The 18,410-nt window shown below is 39.2% G+C and overlaps 1 protein-coding gene across 2 annotated transcripts in view; it reads left to right on the top strand.

Annotated features, from left to right (window-relative positions):
* The window catches only part of PLD1 (phospholipase D1, phosphatidylcholine-specific), a 166,258-nt gene that overhangs the window by 25,430 nt on the left and 122,418 nt on the right, over positions 1 to 18,410 (top strand). Inside the window, exons 2-6 of one of the 2 annotated variants that reach the window (XM_012640228.1) lie at positions 9,816 to 10,006; positions 10,250 to 10,377; positions 12,250 to 12,395; positions 12,610 to 12,727; positions 14,136 to 14,201. In XM_012640228.1, coding sequence (XP_012495682.1) covers positions 9,847 to 10,006; positions 10,250 to 10,377; positions 12,250 to 12,395; positions 12,610 to 12,727; positions 14,136 to 14,201 — 618 coding nt within the window. In that variant the 5' untranslated portion in view covers positions 9,816 to 9,846. Of the gene's footprint in view, positions 1 to 9,815; positions 10,007 to 10,249; positions 10,378 to 12,249; positions 12,396 to 12,609; positions 12,728 to 14,135; positions 14,202 to 18,410 lie in introns of those variants that run through there. The other variant, XM_012640227.1, reaches the window with a different exon arrangement.

Genomic DNA, 18,410 nt, shown 5'->3' with positions numbered 1-18,410 from the left:
CTTAACCACCTTTCTTTTTATAAAGAAGAATTTTCCCTTTGAGAGCCTTCTTAATTTAATCCAGTGATTATACAAAGTATCTCACTCACATCTAATGAATTTATTAACAGGTTCTGAAATTAGGAATGGTTGTCTCATGTTTTCTCTGCAAATACAGATGTTTATAATGTACATTGTCATTAATAGAGGAAGGAATAAATCTTCTTAGGTGTTGGCTCAGATCCTCACCTAAATGCCTTTGACAGTTGGGCTGAGTTTTTATCTTCTGGGTGGGGTCGTTTAGACTGTGTTGTTTTTTTCCAACATTTAGTGATGCTGAGAGAGGAGTTTTTCTTATAGTATTATAAAGTCCTAATTAAGATATTTTTATTTTCAGTTTTTAGATGAGGAAGCTGACCACTAACTACAGTGATTTTGCCCAGGTTAGTTAAGGCAAAAATAGGAGCAAATTAGATAGTTAACTCCCATCAGATGGTTGTGAGATTGAGCAAGTCATTTAACCTGTCCGTGCCTTCAGCTTCCTTGCCTATAAAAAGGGGATAATAATACCAGCTACTTCATAGGTCTGTTGTAAGGACAGATTAAGTTAACGCATGCAAAGCACCTGGGTCACTGCCTGGCACATAGTAAGAAAGATGCAAATTTACTTTATGTCATTACCGTTAACTTCAACACAAAATCGATTTCTTCTGGAGGCAGGATGATTCAGTGAAAAAAAAGCAAAAAAACTGTGATCCTTGGAATCCTGTTCCAACTCCTTCCTAGCCCAAGTTTCCTGCATAGAGCCTGAGCGAAGGTTGCGTGGTAGGCTTTCCTGGGAGTAGCAAAAGTGAGAGGTGAAGAGGAGAGAGGCAGGGGAGAATGCAAGGCGGTGGGTTGTCTGGCTGGCCATAGCTTCACAAGAAAAGCAGCCTGTTGCTCCATCACACAGGGCGTCTTCCACACAGGCTATGTGTGGTACCAGTGTGCTCATCACAGTCAGGGCGAGGAAGAGAGGAGAGAGGCATGCATCTGCCAGCAACTTAGCTAGCTGCAGTCTCACAGGTTGTGTGACTTGATTGCCTGTGCTCTCCCTACAACTCCCCACACCCCCGACACACACGACTCCCGAGGAAGCGAGATTACGCACTCCCGGCACGGCATGTTAGGATGAGCCAGTGCCTTTGAGGGTCTGGTCGGAGGTGAGTGAAGTCTGCCTGCCTTGAAGGCTGCGCTGAAGCCCTGCCCTCACCCCGGAGGAGGCTGAGAGGCTGGGATGGGGCTGGTGGTGTTAGGAGAAGAGGTGAGAATGGTGGTGACAGAGATCTTGAGCAGAGGCCAGGGAGGCAGGCGGGACGAAGCGCACCCAGGGAGCCCACGCACTGGGTCCTGTCCTGCCACTCACAACTATGCAGCCTCCATAAGCTCCTGTGGCCCCATACCCTCGATTCTAAAAATGAGATTGTTGGGAGGACTAGAAGTAATACATGCAATGTGCTTTTCAGTGTGGGCACTCAATGAATGACAGATAATATTTTCCTAACCACCGATACTTGAAATAGATGTCAATTTCCCTTAATACTTGTATTTGCCTCTGGAAACAAAGTTTGGATTCCAAGATATAACTAAGATAGACTAAAAGAAGCCAGTACCACTGCAAAGAGGATAATATTTAAATTTAGGACATATCAAAGGAAATGACTAAGAAAGCTCATGGCAGAGAACAGATGCCTTGGATGTTTTTAAGAGGCCATCCAAGGAGGTCAAAGGATTTAGAGAAAATCAAGAGAATCAGGAAATGATTTTCATGCTAAAAAGATGTGAGTTATATCCTAATTCAGTACTGGGGTAATGAAACAGCCGTCTGCAAGGTGGTCTTTTCTGGAAACAACGACATCTTGTGGAATTTGTTTGTTGCTCCGTGTCAGAAAGCAGCCCTGGTTTTCTTGGGTTAATATTAAAAGTGGCTGTGAGGGATCATTATCAGAAGTATCCTAATAACATATTAATATGATACCAGTTGACAAGATTAGCTAATGGCAGAGATTACAGAAATTTTAGGAACCATGTAAACATTTTGCTTTATATCATTTAAGATTTGGTTTTTAGCTGGGAAAAAGGAGGACATGGCTTTCAACTCCTGTTCTGCGGGCACAGTGAGTCCAGATTATTTAGCACCGATCTGGATACCTCAAGGAGAAAAGCAGCTTTAGTGTTAGGCCAAATGGAGCGTTTGATAAGAAACCAGGAGAGAAGGATAAGTGGAAGATTGCTGGGCTTTGGGGGTCTTGAGATCAGACCGATGTGGCGCTCAGAGGGAAGACAGTGTTGGGAAGAAAACTTCTGTCTTAGAACCACAGACATAATGGCAGGCTGGACTCATAGGCTATGGACAGTAAGAGGGGTTGTGTGATTTCACATCATAGTAGGGCCTTTTCTTGGCACAGGTGGAAGACAGAGGCAGAACAGGTGTGTGGCTTTATGGTCTGCCAGAGCTGGGCTGAGAGCTGGCTTACTGACTTTCTGACTGTTGCCTCGCACCGACTGTCTCGTTATCTGTAAGGTGGGAATAATGGTAGTGCCTCCTCATGAAGTTGTCGTGGGGATGACTTGCGATGGTGCACGAAAAGCTCTCAGCAAAAGCCTGGTACACAAGAAGAGTCGGTAGCAGCTTGCTGAGAGTTGTGATTACTTCGGCAGCCTGTTTCTTATGTGTTGCACTCCTCTCGGGGGTTGTCTCAACCAGAAGGCTCTCACATTTGAGAGTATCCGTGATATATGAGAGAAATAGTATCTTTTTGTGGCATTCACTGGGTACCTGGAGCTGGCGGGTTTCTCTGTGGACAGCTCACTGATTAAGTCACTTCGTCAACAAATCTCTGCAGAGCAGGTGCTCAGCTAGGTGTATGTGGTGAACAGTCATGGCTCTAGCCCCCCAGGAGTGGCTCTGTCTAGTGGGAAGATGGGCTTATCAGCACATGAGCACCTAATTGCAGCTCAGTGGACATGGCTTCTTATCCTAAGGGTCTTGAGGGGACATCCACAAACCTATGAAAATATATGCAAAATGATGTTTGTGAGCTCATGTTCATTTTTTTCTGGGGTTGTGGGTTCATAGGTTTCATCAACGTCACAAAGGGGGCTGGACCCCAAAGGGAGCAGAAGCCACTGTAGTGGAAACAAGTGGACAATACTATGGAGGTGCAAAGTAAGAATTGCACAACTAGTTGGGGAGAGCAGGCGGGCTGAGGCCAGGGAGACTTGCAAGGAAAAGGAAGGGCATTAACTGGATTTGACTGGTTAATGCCTTCTGTGATTATTTTTGCAGGGGAAGGCTTACCGGTTTCTACAATTAGTAGTATAATCCAGAAATATCAGAATTGGTCGAATGAGAGAGACCCATTCTTAGAGTAGCCTCGCCAGAATGTCGGCTTCTGGATAGGATATTAATCCTGGTGAAAGGCAGCATACTTGCTAGTCTGTCGTCCCTGAAAAATACTAAAATAAAAGAAATTCTCCTGAGATTATTTTTTGAGGGGTCACCTTTTAATAGAATTAAAGAAGATACTAGCAACCAAAATTATTTTTGCCTTTAGGTGTATATTGATGGTGACATTTGCTTCTCACAGCATCCTGAGGGAGGGAACACGGCACTGTTTCCATTTTGCACATGGGACACTGAAACCCTGGGGCTGGCACTTGCCCAGGTTACACTGAGGGTAGAATGGTTGTGGGTCATCTGACCTTTCCCTTACACCACTGACATTTAATTTTCTGTCGAAGGTACATAATAGGCCCTCCGTTGATAATTGTGGAAATGATGTTCTTTTTTAAAAAAATTCAAAGATCAAAGTAAACATCAAGAGGATTTTTTTCAAGTGTATTTTCTCAAAACATATAGCCTGGCATGCAAAATATGGTAATACACATTTACTTTATTTAAAGTCAGCTAAACTCAAAAAATATTTACCTAAGGTTCACTATATCACTAAGGGATGCAGTTTAGTACTTGAATACGCATTTATGATTTTTGTATTTCAAGGAGTATCGAGTCATTTCCAGATAAATAATTGGCATATGATATGTCTTGGAGGGTTATAGATTATGGATCTTCTAATTTCATCATAATGAAAAATGAGAAAACAAGATATCTCAATGACTCAGTTTGGTTTTAAACAATGTAATCATAATTCATTTCACATTCATATATTATGATGATTTTTGGGTTAGGAATCCATTGCATTTATTTCTCTTGGTAAGTACAAATAGCAGATAGAAAAAAATGAAGGAACTTTGCATGCTATGTTAGAAAGGAAGCAGGAAGTAAATCACAATTGTTTTCACAGAATGAATGTTGGTTTTTGTTGTTGCTGTTGTTCCTTTTTAAATTGCTTTACTTTAAGAATACATAAAGTAAGGAGTAAAAGTCTCCCAGTGACCATCCCTCCTCCCACACCATCCCACCTCTGGTTTGTTAAATAGCTGGACTTTGAAGTCAGATCAACAAAGTTGATCACCAGCTCCATCACTTCCCAGCCCTGTAGCCCTGAGCAAGTTTCCTACCTTCTCTAAGCTATTCATCTTAAAAATGTGGGTTACAATGGGGCTCAGCTCCTAAGGTTATTGTGAAGATTAAATGAGATCATGAAATTAACCTCTTTATATAGTGCCTGGCATGTAGTATATATTTAGCAAATATTAGCTAACGTTAATATTTAATACCAATAATTACAGCTGATAATATTATTATTGTATTTTGGCTAAGGCAATGTTTATGTATTTGCTATCTAAAAAGGAAAATATCTGCTTCTCTTTGATGTTCTACTTCCCAATCTTGTTGAAAATTGATATCAGAAGAAAACTCTAGATTTCTCTGATTTCATCACTGAATAACTAGAGGTCATTAAATGTTCCCTGCAAAGATTTTTAATTCTAGTATTCAAAATCAGAAAAAAAAACCATTATTTTCTTCCCAGATACAGATGCAAACGGAAATAAAACACAGCTGCTCTTATCTCTCCATGGCACCATCTCTTCTTGATACCGAGAGAGATAATGATCTTGCAGTGTAATTTTATAAGGAGGTAACAAAATCAATTACATTACTCAAGTGTAAACACTGCAGGCCTTATCCCATTGCTGGTTAAGATAGGCTATAACTGTGGCAGCTGCTCACTCCCATTATAGATTATTTTAGATGAAAGAAAACATTGACTAATAAATGAAGATTTGACAATGTAGGAGTGTAGATGGTCTTACAGCTTGATACTCAAGAATGAAACCAGCAATTCAATTGTTGGATGAAAAGTCAGCACAAAACAGCCAGGGATGCGAGTGAAGGCAGAGATGGGCAAATCACTTGATTCGTTTTCTATAATTAAATGGTAAAGTCTTCACAAAAGCATGAACAAATCTGCAAACCCTTTGGGTCCATGAAGTTTCATGTGATCTTATACAATATTATGAACCATAAAAAAAGGCTAAGAAGAAATTCAGGACACTATTGAGATATGTTGTTTTCATAATTGTAATAACTGTGCGATTAATATGATCCCTTCCAAGGTATGGTGATTAGATAATCGAGGTGATTAAATCTTTTGTTGTTACAGAACCTAAACTTTATATAAAAGATTAATTTAAATTTATAGACATACAAGCCCATCAAAGAAAATCAATAATTATGAAACTCTATAACCAAGGCCATAAGATTTTAGAGCCAGACAAATCTGCATTATAAACTCCACACCGATGCAAGCTGAGTGACCTCGGATAAGTTACTTAGCTAAATCTCTCAGAATAATCACACCTACCAGATAGGGTCATGGTGAGTACTAAACAACATAATGGTACTAAAATTGTATTTAGCACATGACAAACACTTGTTGATAAATGATAAGAATCTTTCTTTGTTTCTTTTCTTCTTTAAATTTAACATAGTTCTTTTCTCTCTATCTGAAATAAGATATTTATTTAAGCTTGATCCACTGGCTCTGTACTATTTATCCTAATTTATCTTACAATGTTTAGGTTGGTCTCTGTATATCTTAAAATTAACACGCATTTTTAACATTAGCACTTTGTCCAAAAGGAACGTCATTTCAAGTAACCCTCGTTTTTCATCACTAACCTAAGAAGGTTGGCAAGGTTAACCATAGTCTATTTAATCAATACAAAAATACCTAAAGTCTTTAAAAATTAACAAGCAACAATGATATGATGTAATTTCATACTTGTTTTTCCTTGTCTCATTTCCTCTAAATTTTTCATTACCTTATATTTTAAATAAAGCAAAATCTGACTCATGGTTGGCATCTAATAAGTGTTTGTTGAATAAGAGGAAAAGAAATAAATATTTTAATTGTGACCAAAGTCAATGGCTTCTCCATGGAGGCTGAAAAGAGACCTTAATTAAATTGCCCAGGTTAGAAAAATATTCCGCCGCTTGCTTTTCTTACAAGAATGCAAAATTATTTGGATTAATTTCTTGGGATAGGGGAAGAGTTAAGGAAATTAAATTATAAGGGGAGGCTGAACAATTTTATGGCATCTTTTATCTACAATTAGGATTTTAGTGTTAAAGGGACCTTGAAGATGAAATGGCACAGACTCCTTAATTTACAGATGAGGAAACCAAGACCTTGGGAGTTTCCATGGCTTCATCCTGTGATGTCTGAGCTGCAGGAGTCCATTTCTTTGCATTAGAGTTAGCTCCTAAAGGGTCTTGCCCCAGGGTACTTGTTTATCTTAATACTTCTGTCTATTCCAGGGTACTTATGTATCTACAAAAAATAGACAGTAAGATAAAGCCTGTGGTTGAGAACACTGGCCTTTGGGTCAGAGAAACCTGAATTCAAATCTCTTCTCTACCATTTACTAACTGTGTGACCTTGTACAGCTGTGGTCCCCAGCCCCCTGGCCACGGACAGGTACCAATCCGTGGCCTGTTAGGAACTGGATCACACAGCAGGAGGTGAGCAGTGGAGGTGAGCAGCTAGCGGAAGCTTCACCTGTATTTACAGCCACTCCCGATTGCTGGCATCACGGCCTGAGCTCCGCCTCCTGTCACGTCACTGGTGGCATTAGATTCTCATAGGAGCACGAACCCTACTGTACACTGCATATGCGAGGGAGCTAGGTTGTGCGTTCTATGTCAGAATCAAATGCCTGATGATCTGAGGTAGAGCCAAGGCATGACCCTAGTACTGGGGAGTGGCTGCAAATACAGATTATCATTAGCAGAGAGGTTTGACTGTGCAGAGACCATATAAAATTGCTTGCGGGCTCATATCAAAACCCTATCAGTGAGTGGCAAGTGACAAGCTGCATCTGGTGGCAGGCTTTATGGTGGCAAGTGAGTTGATGTACTGTAATTGTATATCTGCATCTGGTGGCAGGCTTTAAGTCAGAACTTAACACTTATTTTAGTCCATGCATGGCCCGCCCAATATTTTATTTACCTATTCCACCCACGCCTCTCTCCTGCACTGCGTACTTGCCTCAGTTACAGTTTTGGTAAGCCCACAAGCTAACCCTAGCAAAAATGAGTAAAAAACAAACATCGCTTGAGAGCTTCTTTGAAAAGGGGGAAAGACCCAACGATGAGACAGCAGAAGACTCTAAGACTGCCAACAAAATGATGCTGCATTTAAAAGAAAATACCAAGAGTCCTACTTAAATTATGGGTTCATTGCAACAGGTGATTCACATTCTCTAAGTCCGATTTTTATAATATGTGGTGGCCAACTGTCCAATGAAGCCATGAAACCTTTAAAACTGCTTTGCCACATGGATACCAAGCACCCTGCATTAAAATACAAGTCTTTCAAGTTTTTCAAAAGGAAAAAAGTGAACACGAAGAACAGAAGCAATTATTGAAGGCCACCACTTCATCAACTGTGTCTGCACTGAGAGCATCATGCTTAGTGGCTAACCGCATTGCTGAAGCTAAGAAGCCCTTTACTATTGGTGAAGAGTTGATCCTGCCTGCTGCTAAGGACATTTACTATGAACTTTTAGGAGAGGCTGCAGTTCAAAAGGTGGCACATGTTCCTCTTTTGGCTAGCACTGTAACTAAATGAATTGATGAAATAGAGGATATTGAGGCACAATTGTTAGAGAGGATTAATGAGTCACCATGGTACGAGATCCAGGTTGACGAGTCTACCAATGTTGACAGCAAGGCAACAATACTTGTTTTTGTGCAATATACATATATCTGGCCAACCAGGACCGGCCTCCTTCACTTCTATCTTTGAATTTGCAAACAAGGTCTTCTCCTAGCAGACATAGCAGGACAGGTTATACAGACCTGTTGAGTTATGGTAAGGGCTGCCCACGTTTGCCTAAGACTCTTTCTTAGTTAGCATTTCCCACATAGCCACCCAGCTTTTCCATAGCACCTGTGGGAGAGAACCCAGCTAAGTGTTCTCCCTCAGCATATTCCATTCTCAGGAAGCTCAAGACCTGGGAAGAGGCCAGGGATGAACGTGGGGTTATGTAGCTTATTTCCCTCACCCACATCAGGCGCTCCTCAATCACAGGGTCCCACCCTCCTCATTCGTCTTCACATTTTCGTCCATTGCATCTCACACATGGTGGACGCTCAGTAAATATCTGTGATTCGTAGTCATAGATGAACATGTGCCAAAGAGTTATTGGTCTGAGAGTCCTTTCGTTTTACGGCCTGGCTGTAATAGAGAGATTATTTCTACATCAGGCAATATAGACTTTTCATCCAACTCTGATGACAGCATGCAAAGCTTAAGTCTCATTATTTTACATGAAAAATAAAATCTATATGAACTCTTCTGCCTTGAGTACTGATGTGCAACGACTTGTGTTATTAAATGTCAGAATGAAATAGAACCAGTTTTCCTTAAAATAGGAGAGAAGTATAATTCTAGCACCTCAGGTATTTTTCAGAACAGGTGTATTAATCATTTTCTTTTCAAGACATGTACGTCAGTATACCTCATGCAAAGTCGTGGCCAAAATCTCACATCTCAAAGAGGTAATATACACTTTGCTTGGAATATTACCTACAGAGAAAATGTAGAAAGGTTATGCTGTCATAAAAATATTTCTAAATCTGCATGTTGAGATATATGAAATACCCTAAATTTTTTTTAGGAAATATTTAGAGTTGCTTATTTTACACGATACTTTGTCTTTATCTGTATTTATTACAGGTAAGGATCAATTTCTTTCTCTGAATAAGCATTCCCAAACCAATCTCCCTGGAATCTCTCCTCACTTACCCAAGTTAATAAAATTGGATGAGAGAAATGTTGGCATTTATTCACTATGGTGTTTCTTTTCCTTTCTTGTTTGAAGTTAAGTGCTTTATTCCATTTTAATGTACAAGCTATGAATCCTTTAAATGTTGAACAGGAACATCAATTAAAAGATTGGGCTGGGCATGGTGGCTCACGCCTGTAATCCTGGCACTTTGGGAGGTCGAGGCAGGAGGATTGCTTGAGGCTGGGAGTTTGAGACCAGCCTGAGCAAGAGTGAGACGCTGTCTCTATGAAAAATAGAAAAATTAGCCAGGTGGGTGTCACACGCTTATAGTCCAAGCTACTTAGGAGGCTGAGGCAGGAGGATCGCTTGAGCCCAGGAGTTTGAGGTTGCAGTGACCTATTATGATGCCACTGCACTCTAGCCTGGGTGGCAGAACAAGACCCTGTCTTAAAAAAAAAAGATTGGGATAACTGAGGCTCACCCAGAGCTAGTTGACTTGCTTCCCTCTGCTGTACCTAAGCCTAGATTCAAATTGGGTAGTAGGGGTTTATTTGACCAAAATAAAAAGCCTTTGTAACCCTTTTCTTCTTTCCTAGTCCCTCTGCTTTTACTCTATCCAAAGTTAACATGTCGCTGAAAAATGAGCCAAGGGTAAATACCTCTGCACTGCAGAAAATTGCTGCCGACATGAGTAATCTGATAGAAAATCTGGACACGCGGGAACTCCACTTTGAGGGAGAGGAGGTGGAATATGATGTGTCTCCCGGCGATCCCAAGACACAGGAAGGTAAAGACTGATGATCTGAGGAGGAAGAAAAGAGTTCATTGGGGTTGGCTGGCAGAGCACAAATTTGAAATAACCAGCAAATGATTGGTATTCCTTGCAGGTATCATATCATAACACTGGGGTGAGATAGTTTTATAAGAGGCTTACTTGTTTTAACACATTATGATTGTTAAAAGAATGCCTCTAAAAGGCAAGTTATGCTGATATCACATATTGCAATAACTTTATTTACTTATTTTTTAGTGTATATCCCTTTCTCTGCTATCTATAACACTCAAGGATTTAAGGAGCCTAATATACAGACGTATCTCTCCGGCTGTCCAATAAAAGCACAAGTTCTGGAAGTGGAACGCTTGACATCTACAACAAGGGTCAGCGTTTATGGTCTCCCTTTTTATTTGTCAGTATATGTGGATTAGTAAATTGCCTTCATTTTCCTTCTTCCTAGCTATGACCATATTTTTTAGGTTTTTGTTTGTTTTTCTATCACTTCTAAGTCCTTATCACCTCCCAAGTTTTGCTTCCTTCCCATTTTATCTTTATTCTCATACTCCTCTTCTTTCATTCTGGACAATACTCTTTGTTTTTAAAAGACATTTAAGGCAACTTATCGGTTTAATAAGTTGCAAAGTGCCTCTCCTAATCCTCTTCTCTCCCCAATTTTCTGTTTCATTTGGATACCTGAGGCATGTTCATTCCACCTAGAACGGCAGGTATAAGTCAAGGAAAAGTTTAGTGTTGCTAATGCGTGTTTAGCAAGAAAATGTTGGTGTTACCTGGCTCTTAAAAGAAAAAAAAAAGCCAGGATGCTGGATCGGCCAGTGCCGTTACCCAGAAGTACTGCTAAGAGAATTCTGCTGGCATACGCTGCCTCTGTGACTTGCTCCTAGAACCCCAGCCCTTAGTCCTCGTTCAAATGTTTTTTCACTGGACACTGAAAAGGTGCTGGAGTAAAACGTCTCCAACAGGCACAGCTATGCCCTTTGAAATGGACTGGAGTCGGAGAAGCTATTGGGTAGTTATGTTTGCTCAGTTCCTGCCTGGATTTCACACTTGTCAAGTCTGAAGGCGTTGTCAACGTTGCTGCAGGGTGGTGGCCTTTGTCCCTTCAGGTTAAGCTCTAACCCTGGTAGAGTAAGGCCACTATTGTCTGCTGCCTCAGCCAATAATAATAATAACCTCCTGTCGGGCAGGCTTTGCCTTCCCTGCCTCCTTGCAATTTGGAAGGTGGCTTGTGCTGCCCTGTTTTCCTGATAGTTTTGCCGGATACTGTCCTGACTTACCTGTACGTGTGCTGACTCCCAATTACTCCCACGGTGATGTCCAGCCTTTGCCTTGGGCTTTTCTTATGAGTTGTGTCCATGTCTCCCTGATACACCACTGAGCACAACCTAGCCTGGAAGTTCTCTAAAATGACCTTTGTCTTCTTACTTTGCCGACCAGCTTTTAGATTGAGAGGCAATAATGTGTGGGGTTAAAGGCACAGACTCTAGAGCATGACTGCATGGTTTAATTCCAGTCTTTGCTTTGTGATCTCGAGAAAGTTATTCAACCTTTGTTTCTCAGTTTCCTCATCTGAATAATGGGTATAGTAGTGCTTATCTTATAGGTTTGTTATAAGGATTTAATAATAATATGTAATATTATATTATACAAGTATGCCATATATACTCATTACTACGGCACGTTCCTCCACCTACCCTTCCTGAACACAGTGCTGCCTCAAGGTAGGGGGGCAAGGCTGGACCTTGAAATGTGTTTCAGAAGTAGAAGGGGAAGAGGCATGTCATGCCATTTGTGAAGGACAAAAAGGGCCAATATAGTGTTCCTAGCATCCATTGCCTCCTGCTTCTCTGTCACCCCCACCAATTGCCTGTTCACGCCTTATGTTTGTGGACTAGACCCCTGAAGGCTAACTAGGGTCTTCACTCATTGTCTCCTTTACCTGGTTTCTGGTTTCAGGTATGTGCATGTATGTTAGAGGGATAGGATTTGTAGTAGTTTGTCTTTGTCTTTGTTGTGATTCAAAATTTGTCTTAGGTAATTAATCGGGTGAACATTTAAGAGAATATTATTTATGTAATCAGTTGTTTTTGAAAAAAATTGCTTAAGTACTTACATAAAATAAGTAAGCTAGACTTAAGTATACTTCCATGTTACTTATTAATTAACTGTTGTTCATTGAGAGCTTTGGAATTTTTGTTGTTATCTAAAATACCAACGATTTTTATTTATCACTGTAGCTACCAAGTATCAATCTTTATACTATTGAATTAACACATGGAGAATTTAAATGGCAAGTTAAGAGGAAATTCAAGCACTTTCAAGAATTTCACAGAGAGCTGCTTAAGTACAAAGCCTTTATCCGAATCCCCATTCCCACCAGAAGGTAACTGTTTCAGAATTAATTATAAAGTTATCCTGGTATATAAGTTGGATGGAAAGTGTGTTTCATTCATATTATAATCTAACTAGTCCATTGTTGGTAGATATTTTTAATTAAATAGGCTCTTTTAAAAATAAGCCATATCATGAAAAATATTACAAAAATCGCAGTCCAAAAATAATCTAATAAATATTTGCATTGTATGTGCGTGTTTTAGACACACATTTAGAAGACAAAATGTTAAAATGTTAAAGGGGGAGGAGCCCCGAGAGATGCCCAGTTTGCCCCGTTCATCTGAAAACCAGATTAGAGAAGAACAATTCTCTGGTAGAAGGGTAAGTCCTTTCACTGTTCTGTTGTTTTGAACATAATTTTGCAGCACTGTATGCAGCGCTGTAGAAACACATCATCTACCGAGAGGTGGAGTAGGTCTGGCTGCAACTTCTCCCACTCACTGCTCAATCACTCAGCCTGGTTTGGTTTTTCTGGAACTGCTTAGACATCCCCTTCTTCCCTAAGTCATGGAGAGACTGCATTTTTCTAGAAGAGGAAGAGTGTTCTTTGTTAGAGCTTAAGTTGTGAAGAAGCTGCCCTCCTTGCAGGAACCTCCTGGGCTTGTTGTGAGTCAAAGATTGAACTCATTGTTGTGGGTTTTGAGATCTACCTTTTAAAATCATATAATTCCATACATTTGCTTCAGTATCTGTAGTAACTCATCTGAAATATATGTAAAACCTCATTCCTGAACTGTGGATGGGACAGTCTGGGTCTGAGGAGGGCGGGAGGGAGCACGGACATACGGAGCACCAGGACAGAAGGCACAGGAGGAGGGACACTTCTGCCCGCTCCGCTTCAGTGACTGGCTCTGTATAGGGTGGAAGATTTTCTTTTTTTTACTAGAAAATTAACAAGTAATCTGTTAATTTTTGTTAGCTCTGTTTTGTAATCTGAAACTTTCATGTTTCAAAGAGAATGTTTGATTTCTCCTTTGTGGTTGTCATCTTGTTTAAAATCTTTTCAGGAGTCTGGACCAAGTATTTTCCAAGGTACCTAGACATATAAAATTACACAGTTTGGGGTTAGTATGTGCACGTATGTGAGTTCAACTGAAAATGACTATGGCTGTTAACACTTAGTGACTCAGCAAAAAGATGTTGGATTTTGTATCATGGTCAATATGATTGACAGATATTGCTCTACAGCCCCAAGCTTTATTTCTCCCCTCCCCATACACACACACAGACACAAACACATTTTAACATATTTAAAAATACATAAAATTAAGTACATTTTGCTGGAAAAGTTTTTTCTTTTAACTTCTTCCCTTTTTTCCTGAAAGGCAGTATATAGTATATCCTCCAGTAAATTTAATGTTAGAGTAGAAAAAAATACAAGTTTTTGGTAAAATCAACAAATGATTTAAAACTACCTACTATGGGCAAGTCCTGTTCTAATAGCTATGGAGGATTAAAAGAATATATAGCTCAGGGCTGGTCAGCAGTTCATAGAAAACCTAAGCATGCAGAAAGTTAAATAGCGAGAAGAGATTTAAATAATAGTTCAAGAGAACTATGGAAGTCACACCTTAAGGTATTCAGGATTCCTTTTCCAATGATTATATTAATCAATAATTGAATAACTTACAGAAGTTAAGATGAAATGATGATCTCATATTGTCACTGCTGTTTGGTTTTTTAATAAATATGACCCTGTTAACCATTACCTAAAATATTTGCATTACAGAAACAACTGGAAGATTACTTGACAAAGATACTAAAAATGCCCATGTACAAAAACTATCATGCCACAGTAAGTACTAGTGAGTGATTTAACTTTGAAGTAATTTGTAAGGTAGTAAATTGACAGCAAAATTTCGGATCATTTTTTTAACAGAAGTGCTTGTATCCACATGTACATTATTCCTTGAATTAAAATAAATTAAATGAATACAAAATTGGTTTGACAGCAAGGATTCAGTCTACGGTGATATGATGCTATTTTAAAAATTTTGAATAGAACTTAATATGTCTATAACGGTAAATTTAAATGAACTTGAAATGCTACTGTAGGCTAGATTATCTAGAAATCAACCCTCTTCTCTCCTCAGGCTTCAAGAATAATGCCAAAAAGCATTTCTAGCTCCAAAGAACAAATGTTGAGCAGTAAGTGATGAAAACAGTTGGGCAGAGTTGAATGCCCAAAGATTATGTGGCACAGGGCGGTCACCATCTGATTGGCCTGTGATGCCTGTGAAAGGCCTGTCTTTTTTTTCTTTTTTCCTTTTTTCTTTTTTTTTATTTTTGAGACAGGGTCTTGCTCTGTTGCCTGGGGCTAGAGTGCAGAGGCATCATCACAGCTCACTGCAACCTCAAATTCCTGGGCTCCAGCCATCCTCCTAAGGCCTGTCTTTTCATGTGAAAGTGAGAAGCATGGGAAAAGCTGGGGAAAGGAAAAATTTCTGAGAAATCCGAGAAGAGAGAAAAGAGGTGGTGGGGCTTAGAAGAGCCACAGAGATTAAGCTTGGGAGGCACACAGCGGGCAAGCAGGAGGGAGTGGAGTTTGCAGTGTCAGCAAACAATGAGCTCTGCCCTCTTAGAGGCCCTTGAAGGGGGGGTGGGGGGCGGAGGGAATGTTTCTAAAGGGTTAGTCTTCAATTATCCAGAGGTCTGGATAACTGAGAATACACTAGATTATTATATTTGTGTCTGCATATATATAACCCGTGTTGCCGTGGGGGTTGTATGTATGCATACTGTGTATGTGCAGAACTCAGGAGTTGGTAGAGTGTATTTGGCCTCTAATGTAGAGAATGGCACCACATGAACACATAAACAGAAAGAGGGAAGACCTTGGTGTATTTTGGAGAGAAAGGGAGAGTGCCCTGGCTCTGCAGAGTTTCTGGAGCAGGAGCTGCCCTCCTGCAGCGTATTATTCGGAGGCTGGTCCAAATATGCATCCAGCTGGCTCCCTTCATACACAGCTGACCTTGGTCCAACCATGGCCTGCCTTCTGTAGCAGCTTGGCTGGAATGTTCGATGGACTTCAAGGAGCTTCTTGATCCTAGAAATGAGTTTTCTCAGAAAAATAGGAATTTGAGTTCAACCAGAGGATCTCAAGAGAAGGACAATAGGAGGGGTTTCTCCCCTTCTATTAATAGAACACGGAAACTCTCAGGGAACTCGTATCATTGAAATAATACAATGAATAAGGATACTACTGCTATTGTTTTTAAAAATGCTGCCTCCCATTGCATTCTCTGAAATCCGACATGCTGTTTTCTCTAATAGAGAATTATTAAAATGTGGTCTAATACCCATATGCAATAATTTTCCTTTTCTTTTACTTTTCTGCCTTCCTGTGACTTTACTTTTACTATTTCTTTTGGCTTTAGAACAGTACTTGGTGAGTTCACTCTTCTCTTTCCATGTATGTTACTACATTTTGGATTCTAATGTTGACCAAAGGATGTTTACATTGTTAAAATGTTCATTTTAATTACTTTTCCAGTCATAAAAATCTTTTCAGAGTGAAGCCGTATTGTATTTAGAAATCCTTGAGTGCTTTATAGACATTTCCTTTGGACAGGAAATGGCCTCTCTGGCAACTGGCTGAATAGATTTTCCCCTCATTTTCGATGCCTACGGAGATTATTCTCTCCAGAGCTGAATTCTCCAAATGATTCAAGCATAGGATACAATTTGATATATTTTATTTCTCTAACATTTTCCTTTCACACTCCATGTAACCTGACCTCATATTTGTGAAATTAGATTGGCATCTGTGTATTTTCTTCAATAATTGTGAGAACTATTAAAAATCCCATCGGCAAAAAGCACATTAAAAAGTTATTTTTACATATACATATATAATAAATTTATACTTTATAAGTATAAAACAAACCTATTTTAAATTCATTCAGGTCCTTAAACAGATAGAATCATTGATCACAGGTCAAGGGCCTGGATAGGATATGTCCTTAATCTCTATGGGACCACCCAGATCTGTGCTTGGAATATGTGCATTTACCAAATAGCTCACGTGATTCTTATCATCAGGAGAGTTCGAAAATTAAAATAAAATGTTATGGTCAGCTTAGAAATGTCTTGGTAAAGTTGGACCACTTTAAGAAGTAGAGATAGATTTATTATTACAGTATTTGTATAATAGGATTTTCTCAAAAGGAATTGGGTTTAGACTTCAAAGCACTGACCGTTTATTTTTCTTAATGTCTTTTGAAATTAGACATGAACAGTTTTTTTCCTCTCACTTTTATATAGTCATTGGTTTGGTTTGTACCCAGACAACTACCTTTTCTTCCAGGATTATGAGGACTTCCTTTGTTTTTAATTCCTTTTTTTCCTTCTTGTGAGAGTATCCAGGAGTTTTAGTGTGTTGAGCATCAGTTTCCCCAGTGATTATTGGTAATTCATTCAGTTTTCTTTGCTCATTTGTAAAATTGGGAAAAATATATTTCACCTTTTCCCTAAGCATAAATATGTAAAAAAATTATATAGCAATATCTGAGTTGTACAATAACATAAAAAGAAATCTCAAACAGGAATTCCTTTTGTGTTCTGAAATTGTACGAGTGGTGTCCGCAGTCAAGAGCCCACTAGCTAGGCATCTTAATTAGTGACTGGAAAATGCTATCTTCCAGGGAATTAAAAGGAGGAGGAATAAGAAATAGAAAATATGCTTTTTTTCTTACTTAAGATTAAAATCTAGAAATGGAACAAAATGCACAATTTCCAAGAGAAGGGCCCTAAACAGATAGGCCATATCCCTAACTTGAAATAAATAATTTAACTCCCTCCTATACTCAGATTCCTTATTTCCAAAATGGTGATTAGCTTGAAATCTTAATACAACATCCCACAGATCAATAATATTGAGTTCACCTCACCCTTGTTTTGTAGGATGAATAACTTTAACGAAGGAAAGAGTAGGTAAAGAATAAAGATGCACACAGTGTTTCCATTCCAGCAGAGAAAAGCTGTAGGGAGAGACCCTGGGCCTTTGTCCAGCCTCCCAGTTTCCTCCATAGATTAGATACCTTCTTCGTTCCCTGCCTTTCCTGGAATACCAAAGTCCACCTTCCACCCTTACTACCAGGGAATTGCCCAACCCAATACTCTTGTCTTCCTCATTGGAAGATAATTTGGATAACTTCCAACTTGGCCACTCGCTTGAATTTTAGCTACCTGACAAATAAAAGGAGCTTTTGAAAGTCACTCTCCCTTTATAGTACAAAGATGAGTGGAAGGGCAGTGTGTACAGGATTACCAAGAAATTACTGCAGTGCGTTGCTTGTCTCTTGGCATGGAAACTTTTTTGCTTCTCTATTTCTCTAACTTTTTTAGCATCCAATTGGTAAGTCACATTGTAACTTTTTACTTGAGACCACTTTCCACCTAGTGCCAAGAACATTATTAAATTGATTTTTCACAAATTCCTTTGCCAAAAAACAAAGACAAAAAGGTATTTATTAGCACATTACTCAAGACATCAATGGAATAAGCCCTGTGAAATACTCTTAGACTAAATTGATCTTTAAATTCTTATTCCTGAGAATCACCTGCCCAAATGGAGAATGGAACTCTTATCACTCAGTAGTTTCGACAACACGATCTTCATCAGATTTCAAAATTTTAAATTGGTTTTGCCTCTCAGTTGACTTTGACACATTTACTTTCAATTTGATGAATTTGTTTTAGAACAACATTTATTGCCAGAGATTTTTTTTTTCTATAATAGGGCTAGTTCCTTCTTGAAATCTCTTTTTAGTCAAACTTTACTAAGACATTAGGATAAATTAACTTTCATATTAATGTGTAATTTTTAATTTTCTATATTACTAATGTATGATTTTTTATGGAGATGAAATTCTTTACATTTAGCAATTTTGTTATGGTATTCTAAAGTTATGATTTCAGAGACTATTTCTGTTGTCAACTATTTGATGATAAGAGCTATGTGAATAAGAAAATATCCAGATATTAGATAAGTGGTTTCCTTGAT

The sequence above is a fragment of the Propithecus coquereli genome, unplaced genomic scaffold (genome assembly GCF_000956105.1).
Source record: "Propithecus coquereli isolate 6110/MARCELLA unplaced genomic scaffold, Pcoq_1.0 Scaffold15, whole genome shotgun sequence".
Taxonomy (NCBI): domain Eukaryota; kingdom Metazoa; phylum Chordata; class Mammalia; order Primates; family Indriidae; genus Propithecus; species Propithecus coquereli.
Note: the sequence above shows the minus strand (reverse complement) of the source record. Positions and strands in the feature narration are given on the sequence as shown.